The 15,024-nt window shown below is 37.6% G+C and overlaps 2 protein-coding genes across 3 annotated transcripts; both read right to left on the bottom strand.

Annotated features, from left to right (window-relative positions):
- Nucleotides 1-714: 714 nt before the first annotated feature.
- Nucleotides 715-5,772, bottom strand: LOC107083259 (extracellular calcium-sensing receptor-like). 2 transcript variants are annotated; one of them, XM_015372306.1, is made up of 8 exons: nt 5,520-5,772; nt 4,920-5,211; nt 4,513-4,802; nt 4,016-4,311; nt 2,984-3,189; nt 2,424-2,645; nt 2,176-2,299; nt 715-2,100 (listed from the first exon to the last, which is right to left on the bottom strand). In XM_015372306.1, exons 2-8 carry the CDS (start codon nt 5,175-5,177, stop codon nt 1,202-1,204), a joined length of 2,295 nt encoding a protein of 764 aa, XP_015227792.1. In that variant the 5' UTR covers nt 5,178-5,211; nt 5,520-5,772; the 3' UTR covers nt 715-1,201. The 2 variants fall into 2 exon arrangements, with proteins under 2 accessions (XP_015227792.1, XP_015227801.1); XM_015372315.1 differs by having other exon boundaries at nt 1,961-2,100; nt 2,435-2,645; nt 5,520-5,652.
- A 4,457-nt stretch (nt 5,773-10,229) lies between these two features.
- LOC107083303 (extracellular calcium-sensing receptor-like) lies at nt 10,230-14,214 on the bottom strand. Its single transcript, XM_015372425.1, has 8 exons — nt 13,972-14,214; nt 13,243-13,537; nt 12,865-13,154; nt 12,357-12,652; nt 11,765-11,970; nt 11,450-11,671; nt 11,237-11,360; nt 10,230-11,152 (listed from the first exon to the last, which is right to left on the bottom strand). The coding sequence occupies exons 2-8, from the start codon at nt 13,501-13,503 to the stop codon at nt 10,254-10,256; spliced, it is 2,298 nt and encodes a 765-aa protein (XP_015227911.1). The 5' UTR covers nt 13,504-13,537; nt 13,972-14,214; the 3' UTR covers nt 10,230-10,253.
- Nucleotides 14,215-15,024: the final 810 nt, after the last annotated feature.

Below are 15,024 nucleotides of genomic sequence, written 5' to 3'. Positions count from 1 at the left end.
AGAAGGCAGAGACTGAATTGAAAGCTAAGAAAAGCAGAACATCAGGAGGAGTAACAGAGGAGATGAGTCGCGAAGGCTTACTAAAAGAGGGCCAGGGCCAGTTGCCGCGACAGCCTACCAAAGGAGGGCTAGTTGCCACGAAGGACTACCAAAATTGGGCCAGTTGCCGCGAAAGGCTACCAAAAGAGGGCCAATTGCCGCGAAGGCCTACCAAAAGTTTGTGAAGAGATGGTGAGGTGAGGTAAATGGCGATGGGATTAAGGAGGGAATGAATGATGGGATGATTGCTGGGATGAATAAGGGGATGAATGAGGGGATGATTTCTGGGATGAATGATAGGATGAGTGATAGGAAGAATGATAGAAGGGATCCTGGTATAAAACCATTTGGCTTGATGAATTACAGAAGACAGAAGAGTGATGAGAATAGGTTAAAAACACAACTGAATTAATCAAACATTCAGTGTGGCGACATGGTGCCGATTTAGATAGAAACAATGTTCTGAGGGGAATGCCTGTGACTCTTCCTAGGACAACGGGGTCATGTCCTCTGTATTTTTTTTTATTTATATTTTGCCTAAATTGTGATATATACACTAAACATAGATTGAAACTGACTGTAGCACAACATTCTAGGTCTCCCACAAACCTGCGACATGAAATCATGTGCAGAAAGAAAACAAAAAAACTTCAGATTTAAGATGAAGTGAAGCTTTTATTTACTGACAGCTGGTACTGTGAAGTGTAACATATCTTGTTAGGGCTAGGATACATTTACTTTTTATGCACATGTCACTCTGGTCACATACATAACACCAAGTTCATCAATGCTGCCAACACACTACCTGGCAGGAATCCCTCCTACAGCTTCTCCAACCCCCTACACAGAGAAGACAACTGACATTTTATTATTTAGCATTTTATTTAAAGAAAGCATTCCGCTAGTAAGGATGACAACCATTAAGAATAAGTTAAGTTCAGTGGATGGTTTATATATTCAAAACAATACTCTATATATTTTAAATTGTGTCCTAAATTATACATATAGATCTGCCCAAAGTTAAAGAAAGCTAAAATGGAGAAGAAAAAGCAGAAATATATTTGCAATCACATTACCATTTTAAAAGTCTTCCTTTTTCCAATTCTTCAGAAACACAATATTTATAAAGACTTTGACGAGCTTGGAGATAAACCTTTTGGAATCAAGTCTTATTCATTAAATATTTCTTGGTGTTCTTTTCTGGCTGAAACACAATGATGAAACACTTTGGAGCAAATATACACAGCATCAGACCAAAGCTAGAGGCCAAAATGGCAAATATCTCCACTGCAACTGTATATTTTCCAGGAGAGCTGACATATGCTGGGATGAAGGTGATCCAGACTGCACAGAATATCAACATGCTGAATGTGATCAGCTTTGCTTCATTGAAATTATCAGGTAGTTTCCGAGCAAGAACAGCCAATATAAAACAAAAAACAGCAAGAAGGCCAATATAGCCAAGTACAACCCAGAAACCAACAGCAGAGCCTAATGCACATTCTAGGATGATCTTGTCCTTATAGGTGTTTAGATTCTTAATTGGGAATGGAGGACTCAGTACTAACCACAAGGTGCAAATTATAACTTGAATCAAAGTAAGACACATTACAGTCACTCTCTGCTGAAGAGGACCAAACCATTTCATGACATTGTTACCTGGAAGTGTAGCCTTAAAGGCCATTAGAACCACAACAGTTTTCCCAAGGACACAGGAGATACAGAGAACAAAAGTGATGCCAAATGCTGTGTGTCGCAGCATGCAGGACCACTCAGAAGGTGCTCCAATGAATGTTAATGAACATAAAAAACACAGAGTCAGAGAGAAGAGCAGCAGGAAGCTCAGCTCAGAGTTGTTAGCTCTCACAATTGGAGTCGTTCTGTGATGAATGAAAACAGCGACTGCAGTAACTGTCAAAAATGCACCACTAACAGATACAGTAGCCAAAATAATTCCCAGGACTTCTCCAAAGGAAAGAAATTCAACAGGTTTTGGGATGCAGGACTTCCTTTGTGAATCGGGCCAGGACTCTTCAGGACATGAGAAGCAGTCAGGAGAATCTAAGAAAAAAAGATTAGCATATTTTCATGCCTAAGGTTTTGCATGCAAATATGCATTAAAACATTAGATTTAACCTGTGATGTTACTGATCGCTCCTTCAGGACAAGGTATACAATCATAGCAGCAGATGGGTTTTCCTTTCTGTAACACTTTACGAGTTCCTGTAGGACAACTTTGAGAGCACACTGACACTGGTACCTGAAAGAAGCACAGAGAAAATATAGTTTGTTTTGTTTAAACTGATTTCTGTTTAACATTTGGCTCATGCATTTATAACCATTTTTTTTTTCATTTGATAAACCCTTTATATTAGGCTAATTACTTTTGTGCCACCTTCCATCCAGGTCAATTTGCCATTGATATTGAACTGCTGGCCCACAGGTAGTGATGCATCATAGTAGCCAACCGTTACTGGTTCAATAACACCAGTTTCACTTTTCTGCCAATTCACAAGCTCATAGAAAGCTGTGGGATCTCCATTAACATCAAATGACACATGGTAACCATTCCTTGAAAAGTTTACTTTCTTTAATTCACTGAAAACCTGTGATATAAAAAAAGGAATCAATCATTTCTAAAGATAATGTTTTTATAGCTACTCTTTAAACTTAAATGAGGCATCCCCAAAGTCGGTTCTTGAAGGCCACTGTCTTGCAGGTTTTAGAGGTTTCCTTGCTTTGGCACAGCTGATTATGATGACTGCAGTTGAGCAAAGGTCTGCTAATCAGCTTGTAATTAAACTCAACTGTGCTGGAGCATGGAAACCTCTAAAACCTGCAGGACAGCGGCCGTCAAGGACTGACTTTGGGGATGCGTGCCTTAAATAAAAAAAAGAACAATAAAAAAACATCAGAGATTTTATTTTTCTTGACTACGGTATACCTCTTTGGGCTTTAATATAGTATGTTTGTCACACTGAGTATAGCCATTTTTTCCCTCACACACTGCATTGTGAGTGGCATGTGCTATTGCATACACAGCCTTGTATACCATGTTATTAATCCTCAACTGTGATGTTTCAGTGTATGGACTTCTGAGCGTTTTAATATCTTCTGTTCCATCACACAACATTTTGCTCAAATCAGAATCTATAAACAAAGGAAAAGGACAGGCAGTTATATTTACCAACCCACAAAACTGACAGATAATTAAATAAGATAAAATGATAAAATAAAATGCATAAAATATTTTCTAGCAATTTTATAAAAGTATCAGGAAAAGCTTTTTATCTTTGGCAACATATAATGTGACTGTTATGTTTTAGGTTAGTTAGAATTATAAAAAATTCTTCCTATTTTGTGATGAGAAACATCTCCTGTTGTTGATTTTGCTGTGGATTTTTACTTTACATGTGATACTAAGCAGTTAAAAGGGCTACTTATCTCATGTTTCACCTTTACATACCACAACTTTCACTTTTTTATCACCTAAAATCATCAGTTGGTCACTTTCCAACAGCCTATTTCCTGCAAAGATATCAAACCTACCTTCAGTTTTTTTTTTTTTCAAAATGTTTATAAAGTAATTGATTTTTGGTATCATATATATTTTTTCCCGTACAATTTACTCTGAAATGCAGTTTCATGAAATTGATATTTTAAAAATGAACAAGGTAGTGTATTCACTTTCCTTGTAAGTTATGTGAATTGCACACAATTAATATTACATAACTTGCCTTACCTGTACAAATATCATTTAAATATTACTCTTCTATTGAAAAGTGCATTCACATGTACATGTCATTATACTTTTTACAATTTAGTTAAATATATTGAAACATTATCTTTCTTATTACCGGTATATGTTTTTTATAAAATGTCATAACAAAATATGCTCAAAACAAATTCAATACAAAATACTAAGTATGTGCTATGTCTGCAAATCTAAGGACAGAAGATATGAACACTTTCTTACTTTTTGTCAAAGTGCAGTTGAAAGCATCCTCCCAGAACTCAGTCAGCACTGAGGAGGCAGCAACCTCAGAGGGAGAGAGATCGAAAAGAAAGTCTTTTAGCCCTGGGGTCACTGATTGTTGTATGGCAACTCCAATGGCCCCTGCACAGAAACTGAAGGTGAGCAAGTATGGGTCTCCAATCCATCCCTCACTTCCAATCCACTGACGAGGCGGAGGAGGGTCTAGGGCCAGCTCCTCCATGAGGAACTTCATATCTCCTGATGATGCAAACGCCACCACAACAACAGCAGTGGCTCTAAAGAGATATTGGAAAGGATACAACACATCAGAAACCTCACATAAAGATAAAGAAAGATAACAATTGTAAAACATTAGTCATCCAGGAACAATGGTAGGGTTCAATATAATCATTGTATACTTGTAAAATATTTACAAAATATTTTCAGACAAAATCCATCTTTACAAATAACACAAAAAGAAAAATACAACAAAACACCTTCGGATCACATCAGCAACTCTTTTGATCTTGATGTGTGGGTCTGTCCGATGGAAGGCTTCAGAATACTCCACACATATCCCCTCTCTGAGCGCTGCGTCAAGAAAAGATGCCATGCCATAATTTCCATAATCAGAGTCGGAGCGCACTGCACCTATCCAATTCCAGCCAAAGTGTTTCACCAGTTTGGCCAGCCCATCAGCTTGGAACTGGTCACTGGGAATTGTTCTAAAAAACGTTGGGTGCTGCTGCTTGTCTGACAGACAGGCACATGTGGCAAATGGACTCACCTAAATCAATAATTAGAAAAAATTCAATCTTTCAATCAAATATCAATCCAAATTGAATCTCAATAAAAATATACAATAAATATAAATGTATATGTGTGTGTATAGGCAACAGTTTACCAGCGGAATATTGAAAGAACGGAAAATGCGAGAAATGCTGATGGATGGGGTGGACCCAGAGTCTCCGACCACAGCCATAACTCCAGATTGAGAGCAATTTTTACCTGTGTTGAATACAGGTTCCTGGCCATTTAAGAGCTGAAATGCTACCTGAACTGACATAGGTATTGCTAGGCATGAGTCATAGATCTGGTATCCAAGTTTAATGCCGGGCAGCAGCTCTGTGCTGTTATTTATCTCCTCAATGGCAAAGATCATGGTGCGTAGGAAACGCAGTACTCGAGGGTTTACACTGTACAGAAGGATTCAGTTGAGTGCTGTGACACAGTCAGTAAACTTCCAATTATATGCAATAAATTACTGTGACTAAATAAAACAAATATATATGTAAAATGCTACAATTTACTTAACAAAAAAATAGACATTTCAAATTACTACATGCAGCAAATTAAATGCTTACACCAAATTAAAATTATACATGAAATTCAGAAATACTTAAATAGATTAATAGTTTACAAATAGGAACACATATTTTCCACAAAATACAAAATCAAAGCATTTCCATTATTTATCTTGTTTTCACCTGTTGGTCTTACTAACCTCCCTGTGCATCTTGGAGACTTGGGCTTGGTGGTGTAGTTATAAATCACTGAATGAAGTTTAAAGTGGATGGAGAAAACACCTCCAATTACAAAGTCCCCATCCTTTGAGAATGCAGGCACAAGAGGTTTACCCTGCAATATACACTGTACTGAAGAAGCCTCAGCATTAATTCCAGCTGGATCCAGAGGATGTGTGGGATCGGGACTATGTTTCAGGGCATTTACAGAAACACCCAGACTAACCACTGACATCAGTTCATAAAAACTGACTGCTAACCTCAAGCCATTAAAGGCTGTCCAATTCTCCATTATTTAATTGGCTGCATTTGATTATGTGCTTACATATTTATAAAAATCCTCTGTTATATATCAGATGACCAGAGATAAAAGGTCTCCATTAGAGACTTACTGTACCTGCACAAGAAAAAAAAATGCTGCTTTTTTATACACTTACCAACATATAATGCTGCTGTTCTCTTTTAGGTTATCTAGAATTACCAAAAGTATTCGTATTTACAGAGTTATAGAGGGATGTTTAGTACTTTCATAAATGTTGGAGGTCTGCATACATTTTCCTAATTTGGTAGCTTTGCATTTTAAACTGGATAACTACAGATTTTGGTTATCCTTCCGAAACCATCACACTGTAGTATGCTCTGATTTGTGGCCTCTTTTTATGGTAAGAATTAGTGAGTTAAAGGGGAACACAGTTTTTTTTTTTTTTTTTTTTTACATTGGCCCTTGATTTTACGTTATTACATCATGTTCTACTCACCCATATTAGTTTTGTTTCAATTGGAGCTGTTCCAAGGATATTCTGTTTTGTTATATCCAAGTAACGTCTTCCTATGGAGAACGATTTTAAGGCACAAACTAAACTGTTCACAATTGATTCTGTATGGTACGGCAGCATTCATAACATGTAGGCGAATCACTGTCCCCCAGACATCTGCGTTTAAATTTTTTATATTTATATTTTTTTAAAACAAAGCAGAGTGTGTATAACCTCTCTACGCAAAGAATCCTGATCAGAAGAGGGCCATGATGACATCAGCCAAGGGCCCGCTAATGTTCTTGACAAACATGGTGCAGCAGACCTCATCAGATGCTCTTAAAGAAAACACAAACAGAATAGAATAGAACTTTATTGATCTCACAAGAAATAAAGAAATTTACAACAGAGTGGTTACAATTATTGTTGATCAGTTGAAATAACCAACAATAATGCTGTGATCATATCCCTTCAACATCTCCAACAGGAATTCAGAGGAGGCACTGATATAATCGTTATTGTTTTTGGGTGGATGGTAAATTACACCAAACAGTACTGGGTCAGAACAACCTATTTAAACTATTGAAGGAAGTAATCGCAAAGCTAGAAGAAAGAGATTAAATTTACAAAGCGTTGTTTCCAATTACAAACATTTTAATCACCAATGTAGTTCCTCCCCCATGGCTCAAATGTTTCTGAGGAGTCAAAATAATAGCAGCCTGTTGGTGAAATTTCCAATAGAGCAGCTGATTCAGACTTTGCCCAGCCATGTCTCTGTGAGATAGAGAAAGTCTAGATCATAGTAGCTGAAGTACTCCCGGAAAACCAGGCTTATCTTGGTTCGAGTTGGGGTGGGGATGTCACGTTGATGAGGGACCTACAGTAGTTCAGTGGCTTCTGATTCTGTAAATAAGCTCTCCGCTTATTTACAGAGAGCCGTTTAAAATTATTTCACACGCCACTTGGAAAACAAAAATATCCACTGGTTCCAAAACATCAAGACAAAAAATAAAAACACCAGTAACTGCTGCAGAGAATGCCAGAGAACCACTGGATTTCTCTAGATGGTCCATTGGCTTCACTACATATCCTTCACTCTTTTACCACTGTGGTGATGATGCTTCAGCAGCTAATCTGGGATTGGGAAAATTGTGTTGCTCCCGGCTTCAAAGGAAGCAACAATGTTTGCGAGCAACCTTAGATACAGTAATGTTTGGCATTCCTAAACCGATAGGGATTTGATTTCCCTTATGCCGATTGTCAGAATAAAGGTGTTGGATCACAATATTTTTTCTCATTTCTGAAGTCACTTCAGTTCTATACGTTGACAGAAATTTGTAAAATGCATTTGCACAGTATTAAAAATATTTCAAAAAGCTAGTTAACTCTGTTTTCCAAGATTGAAGATGTCTCGCTTCCCATCCAGAAAGCTTTCTGAATTCAAACTGTCTGGATTAGCGTTGAGTTCCAGGCTTTTATAGAAAAGCCCAACACAAGCCTTTTAATGGCTTAGTAAACATGCACAGTGAAGCTGGAAAACAAAAAAATAAATAAATAATAGGAGTCGTTGAGGTCATTATTGGCCTGCAATACCCGATACTGACCCATTTCTCTGAAAAGGCAGTCGTTAAGGGCCATTGTTGGCCTGGCTGATCTGGTGAGATATTTTGTTCCCCTGCATAGCGAAAGGGGTTGAGATGGGATTGGGAAGGAATCAACTGTACCGTTGCGTTGTAGGTTTGTGAGAGGTGAAACCTGAGTCCACCCCCTCTGTTTAAGGTTGTTTTTTCTCTTTAACATAAATGGCTTCCTTCACACCCCTTTCAAACAACCTGTCCTCTTTATCTAAAATGTGAACATTCTGGTCCTCCAATGAATGTCTTTTGTCCTTAAGGTATCTGTGGACAGCAGAATCTTGTCCAGAGGAGGTAGCTCGCCTGTGTAGAGCCATGCCTTTGTGGAGAGGTTTTTTGGTTCCTCCAATATAAAGATCAGAGCACTCCTCACTGCACTGAACTGCATAAACCACTCCGCTCATCTTAGGTTTGGGGTTTGGGGGTTTTGTCTTTAGGATGCACTATCCTCTGTCTAAGGGTCTTGTTAGGTTTGAAATGTACTGGGATTTTGTGTTTGGAGAAAATCCTCAAGTTTTTCAGACTCCAGCAACATATAGGAAGCTGGTGTTTTTGCGTTTAATCTTCTCACTGTTATGCTCTGCTGCTTGTCTTTTGGATTAAAAATAAAAGTATTAAAAATAAATTAACCATTGCAATCTATCACTATTATTTGATTTATGAAGCCTTATATCTCTGAACAATAAGAATAATGAAAAATTATCAAGTTAAACAAATTCAACAAGGATACAGTTTTATCAAAAACAGATATACCTTTGCCAACCCCCAACCACCCCTAATAATTCTTTGGTCCCTCTAAAGTAAAGATAGGATTACCAATACGCTCCATACTTAAAATGAATGATTTCTTTTGAGTGCAAAGTCTCAGGATTTTGGGTCTGAATATAAAAAAAAATGTCTGTGCATGCAAGCGTCTTTTTATAAAACAGAATTAATAAGATAAATTAAGGAATTGTTATTTCTCCTTACTTTTGATATTGTGAAGAAAGGTTTGTAGTGTTGCTACAGCATAGTGAGTTATGTTATACATGTTAAAAATCTTTATACATCTCAAACACTAGCTTTTGTTAGGAATCCAGTTTGTGTGGGTTGTGCTTTTGTTTGTTTTCCCTCCACCACCAGGTGGCGCCTGGTTCCTGTTGCCTTTATTCCCTTCTTCAAATCAAAGACACAAATTTCCCACTGAGCCTGAACTAACTGCAGAACCTCCCCTTCACTTTTCAGTCCCGGTTCAACGGTGTTCAGAGCAGCACTGGACTCCTCTCTACCAACTCACAATAAAACCTGTCAAACTTTTCCCTGGTCTCTCTGTTTGGTTTTCTGCAAAAAATCATGACAGCTTTCTATAATAATCAATTTTCTTGACTTGTTGTGGTGTTAATGACCACTTATGCCTTTCATTGGAAATACCTGTTAATGTAAGTTTTTTAGGCCCATGACATATTCTCCAGTTGATTTGGTAGATTTTTCACAGTCCTTTAACAAATAACTATATCTGGAGATTAAACCACATTGTCAATTGAGCTGTTGGAGGATCTTCACATTTGTCCCACAATAAAATTTTTTGCAGTCCCCAATTTTTAGCCTGTATATAGTTTTAGTTTTAACCATTCTCCCAACTTGTTAAAAAAATATTCTCACACCTTAATGTAGCTTGTACCCTGTTTAGGCTTGGGGGTTCTATTTTTGGTGTAATGTTTAAGGTTAGGTTATCTTTACTTTAACATATAACCGTTTTCCATGTTTGATGTGTTTTCACTATGACTTATGGTAAAGTTAAACTGACCTTTCTATAATTTCTTTTTTAAATTGACATTCGTCTCTTCTGGTTTTAATTCTTTCCAAACTCTCTTTCTAACTCAGTCATTGAACTAATACAAATATTAAACCAAACAGTTATTTTCAAAGATTTTTATTTAAGAAGAGATATTTGACACAAAGTGAAATTACACTGTAAAACTGACTGTAAAACATTTACTGTGGTTTGATTTTTCTTGATTCATATTTATTATTCCACTCTGAGTGCATTAAGAATTATTAGTCAAGAAGGATACCAGCATGACATTTTTTTTTTTCAAATTATACCAGAGAAGGAAACTATGGTTAACACTATGGTTGCCTACTTCAGTTATATCTCACAGTTTAAAAGCTTACGTTAGAGTGAGCAAAGCCATTTTGCATCATTTTTTAGCCCTATATATTATTTTCTCTCCAAATTGATGACATTGTATGATTACATTACATAAAATTGCAATAAATTCATAACATTTTTATATGACATCACATTTAAGTCATTGCCAAATCTTGTTTGTAAACCTTTAAAATATTATTTTTTGTTCATCATGTATTTCTTGGTGTTCTTCTCAGGCTGAAACAAAATAATGAAACATTTGGGGGCAAATATGCACAAAATCAGTCCATAACTGGAGGCCAGAATGGCAAATATCTCCACAGCCACAGTAAATTTTCCAGGTGAGCTGACATATGCTGGGATAAAGGTGATCCAGACGGCACAAAATATCAACATACTGAAGGTTATTAGTTTAGCTTCGTTGAAATTATCAGGTAGTTTTCTAGCAAGAAAAGCTAACACAAAACAAAAAACAGCCAACAGGCCAATGTAGCCAAGCACAGCCCAGAAACCCACAGCAGAACCTAATGCACATTCCAGGAGGATCTTTTCTTTGTATGTGGTTAGATTTTTCACTGGAAAAGGAGGACTCACAACTAGCCACAAGGTACATATTATTATCTGAACTAACGTGAGACACACTACAGTCAGTCTTTGCTGTAGAGGACCGAACCATTTCATTACATTATTTCCTGGAAGTGTAGCTTTAAAGGCCATTAAAACCACCAACGTTTTCCCAAGAACGCAGGAGATACAGAGAACAAAAGTGATGCCAAATGCTGTGTGCCGTAGCATGCAGGACCACTCAGAAGGTGCGCCAATGAAAGTTAATGAACATAAAAAACACAGAGTCAGAGAGAAGAGCAACAGGAAACTAAGTTCAGAATTGTTGGCTCTCACAACTGGAGTTGTCCTATGATAAAAGAAAACAGTTGCTGCTGTAATCGTCAAGCAGGCCCCACTAACAGAGAATACAACCAGGATGATTCCAAGCACTTCGTCAAAAGAAAGAAACTCCACAGGTTTAAGCAAACAAGCATCTTTCTTTGTATTAGGCCAGAATTCTTCATGGCAAAGGAAACAGTCAGGAGAATCTAGAGAAAATACCCACCCAAAAAAAGGATTTTAGTTTGGAAATGTTCCAAAAGACAGATGTGCATAAAAAGAACATGGTCTACCTGTGATATTACTGATCTCTCCCTCAGGACAGAGTATACAATCATAGCAGCAGATGGGCTTTCCTTTCTGCAAAACCTTGCGACTTCCTGGAGGACAACTTTGAGAGCACACTGACACTGGTACCTGTAGGAAAGACAATATCAAAATATTAGCTCAACTACTGTTGCACTCAACAAGTCATTTTTTGCAGTTCTTATCATTAGGTTCCTTACTTGTGTGCCACCATCTAGCCAGGTTAAGTTCCTGTTTATACGGAACTGCTCTCCCATTGGCAGTGATGCATCGTAGTACCCCACTGTAACCAGCTCCATAATTCCACTATCACTTTTCTGCCAGTTTACAAGCTCATAAAAAGCCACAGGGTCACCTTTACTATCAAAAGAGACATGATATCCATTTCTGGTGAAGTTGACCTTCTTTAATTCAGTAAAAACCTGTGTGTTAAGAAAGAAACACACTGGTAAAATAATTAATAGCCTTACAGATACAATCAAAAGTTGTCAGATTCACTTATTACTTAAACTGACATGTTTAGGCTCCAGGTTGAAGTATTTGTCACAGTAAATGGTTGATTTGTTCCCCATACATACTGCACTATGAATGGCATAAGCTATTGCATAAACAGCCTTATAAACCATATTAGTCGCCCTTAACTGCGATGTTTCAGTGTAAGGATTCTTAAGCCGTTTAATATCTTCAGTTCCATCACATTCTCGTTTGTTCAGATCTGCATCTAAAAACAAAAACATCTAACTTTGAAAGATATTTTGCACACACATGGTAACATATATCTTTTATCACAAATCTTTAAGAATTCAGAGGTTAAACATTCAATCTAGAATATGTCAAATATTGCATTTCACATATACCTGTGACATCTTAGCAAACACTAAATGGCAAAAATACTCACCGATCAATTGTACACAGATTAAGACTACTTCACTGCTTTTATAAATTAAAATTTTAATTTATTATTGAAAGTACACTCGCTTAGAAATGTAATTGCAATATCTTTCTTTATAAAAATGCATAGTATGAAGTGATAAAACAATTAAATGACTGAATGAAATTTTGATATATTTATTGTTGCATGTTTTTTAAAAGAAAAAAAAATCTCACTTTCTGTCAAACTGCACTCAAAAGCCTCCTCCCAGAATTCAGTCAACACTGAGGAGCTAGTGACTTTAGAGGGAGAGAGATCCAGAAGAAAGTCTCTCAAACCCGGGATCACAGATTGCTGAATAGCAACTCCAATGGCCCCTCTGCAGAAACTGAAGCTCATCAAGTGTGGATCAGTAACCCAACCCTCACTTCCAATCCACTGACGAGGTGGAGGAGGGTCCCGGGCCAGCTCCTCCAACAAAACCTTCATATCACCAGATGCAGCAAATGACACAACAACAATGGCTGTTGACCTGTGTTTATAACAAGAATTTTTTATATCTTAAATATATGAATATATATGCGCAATTTCAAGCTTATTCAAAAATATAGATTTCAGAGCTGGGTATCTGTGTTTCAGTTAAACTAATATTAAGAGAATGGCAGAAGACCAGAATGTCATATTATATTTCTAATCTGGCTATAAAGAAAGTCTTCAAATGTGCAAAAGCAGAAATTAACCAACCTTCGAATCATATCAGCAACTCTTTTTATCTTGTAGGGGGCATCGGTCCGATAGAAGGCTTCAGAATACTCCACACATATCCCCTCTCTGAGCGCTGCGTCAAGAAAAGATGCCATGCCATAATTTCCATAGTCAGAGTTGGAGCGCACTGCACCTATCCAAGTCCAGCCAAAGTGTTTCACCAGTTTGGCCAGCCCATCAGCTTGGAACTGGTCACTGGGAATTGTTCTGAAAAATGTTGGGTGTTGCTGCTTATCTGACAGACAGGCACATGTGGCAAATGGACTCACCTAAATCAATAAAATAAAAATAAAAAAGTTCTTTTGTAAAAAATAAGAAAACAGTGCTGGCTCAGACACAATAACATTTCTTTCCTACCAGGGGGATGCCAAAGGACCGGAAGATGCGCGAAATGCTGATTGATGGGGTGGATCCAGAATCACCAACAGCAGCCATCACCACTCCAGACTGAGAACAGTTACTGTTCTTGTAATATACAGGGTCCTGGCCATTAGACAGTTGAAATGCAATGTGTGCAGACACTGGAACTGCTATGCAGGAATCATAAATCTCATATCCAAGTTTGATGCCAGGCAGTAGCTTAGAGCTATTATTTATCTCATCAATTGCAAAGATCATGGTACGAGAGAAGCGCAGAACTCGAGTGTTTAAGCTGCACAAAATCAGAGTTTGTATTTTCAAAGAAAGAAGAAAACCTCACATCAAATACTAAATGGATAAACAGAGTTCACCGTAAAAAGGAAAGCAGCAACTCAAAACATTTAACAGTTGGTAACATAATTCATTTGTAGTTTCACTACCATCAACAGCACACACACACACACACACATAGTATTATATGATAATTTTTGCAAAGGATTCCAATTAAAGAATACTGATTCACAATATTTTAGAAATTGTGACTACATCTTTCTGTATATTGGATCCTGTTTTTTGTAAGTCATGGAAATGCAGTATAAGAGATGATGATAACAGAAAAGCCAATTTATCCCATTATAGGTCTAAACAAATAGCAAAAGCTACAGCCAAATCTTCACATTTGTATTTGTTCCCCAACACAGATGTTTTCTCCCTCTTTATACTAACCTCCCTGTGCATCTTGGAGGCTCAGGCTTGGTTGTGTAGTTATAAATAACTGTATAAAGTTTGTAATGTATGGAGAAAATGCCTCCAATAACAAAGTCTCCATCCTGTGAGAATGCAGGCACACGAGGGGTGCCTTGTAGGGTACACCGCACTGATGAAGGGTTAGCACTGAGACCAGCCCGAGACAGAGGAAATGTAGGCGCTGTCCTCTGTTGCAGGCTATTAAAAGAGACACCAGGACAAACCACTGACATCAGCTCCAACAAAATGGCTGTGAATCTCAGGGCACTAAAAGCAGCCCAGATCTCCATTCCTCAAGGGTCTGTAGAAGTGTGTGCATGTTTTACAGGTTTTTAAACCTTCTCTATTACATGTCAGGTGATCATTTATCTCAAAATAGGACACTCTCATCTGTTTTCTTCTATGATTCCTACCTCACCTTTTACAATTCCACATTAAATATTTTATGTTTTTCTTTTACTCATTTGTTTCACAAGTAAGACTTGCACATTTTACAGGCGCTGGTCATAAAATCAGGATACCATAAAAAGTTTATCGTTTTTCAGTAATTCCATTCAGGGAAACCAAAAAAGGAAATTAGTTTATTAAAAGGTCATGCTTTAGTGTCTTGCCCTTCCAATCACATGAATAGGGAGGCAAAGGGTAAGATAAAATTCAAGAAAAAAAGTGCACACGCAACTGTGATACTCGCACTCTGGAGAGGATTGTGAAAAATCACCACTGAAAAGTGGACTGCAGCTGGCAACAGTGCTTCAATGACTGCCATGCACAGATGTATGCAAGACATGGGTGTCAGAAGTCGCATTAATTGTGTCAAGCCACTCTTGAATCAGATACAGAATCAGAGGTTTCTCACCAGGGCTAAGAATTAAGTTGGTGGAGTGGCGGCCTACTGGTTAGTAGGGGTGGAACGGTTTATGAGCTACTTTTTCTCATAAGCGAAGCGTGTTCACTCCAGGACAGCAGGTGGCGATACTGTGACCAAAGGCAACCACCAGTAGTAAACAAGAAGAAGAAGCAAAGCAGCGTAGC

Source organism: Cyprinodon variegatus, unplaced genomic scaffold (genome assembly GCF_000732505.1).
Source record: "Cyprinodon variegatus isolate N-32 unplaced genomic scaffold, C_variegatus-1.0 Scaffold4, whole genome shotgun sequence".
Taxonomy (NCBI): Eukaryota; Metazoa; Chordata; class Actinopteri; order Cyprinodontiformes; family Cyprinodontidae; genus Cyprinodon; species Cyprinodon variegatus.
This window is presented reverse-complemented; position numbering and strand designations above follow the sequence as displayed.

Coding starts and splice junctions, on each gene's coding strand:
- LOC107083259 (XM_015372306.1), bottom strand. CDS start 5,177: ATGATCTTTGCCATTGAGGAGATAAATAACAGCACAGAGCTGCTGCCC. Junction 3,190..4,015: donor CAACTGCACTTTGACAAAAA/GTAAGAAAGTGT, acceptor CTTTGTTTATAG/ATTCTGATTTGAGCAAAATG. Junction 2,646..2,983: donor CTATATTAAAGCCCAAAGAG/GTATACCGTAGT, acceptor TTTATATCACAG/GTTTTCAGTGAATTAAAGAA.
- LOC107083303 (XM_015372425.1), bottom strand. CDS start 13,503: ATGATCTTTGCAATTGATGAGATAAATAATAGCTCTAAGCTACTGCCT. Junction 12,653..12,864: donor GTTGCTGATATGATTCGAAG/GTTGGTTAATTT, acceptor TTATAAACACAG/GTCAACAGCCATTGTTGTTG. Junction 11,971..12,356: donor TGAGTGCAGTTTGACAGAAA/GTGAGATTTTTT, acceptor TTTTGTTTTTAG/ATGCAGATCTGAACAAACGA.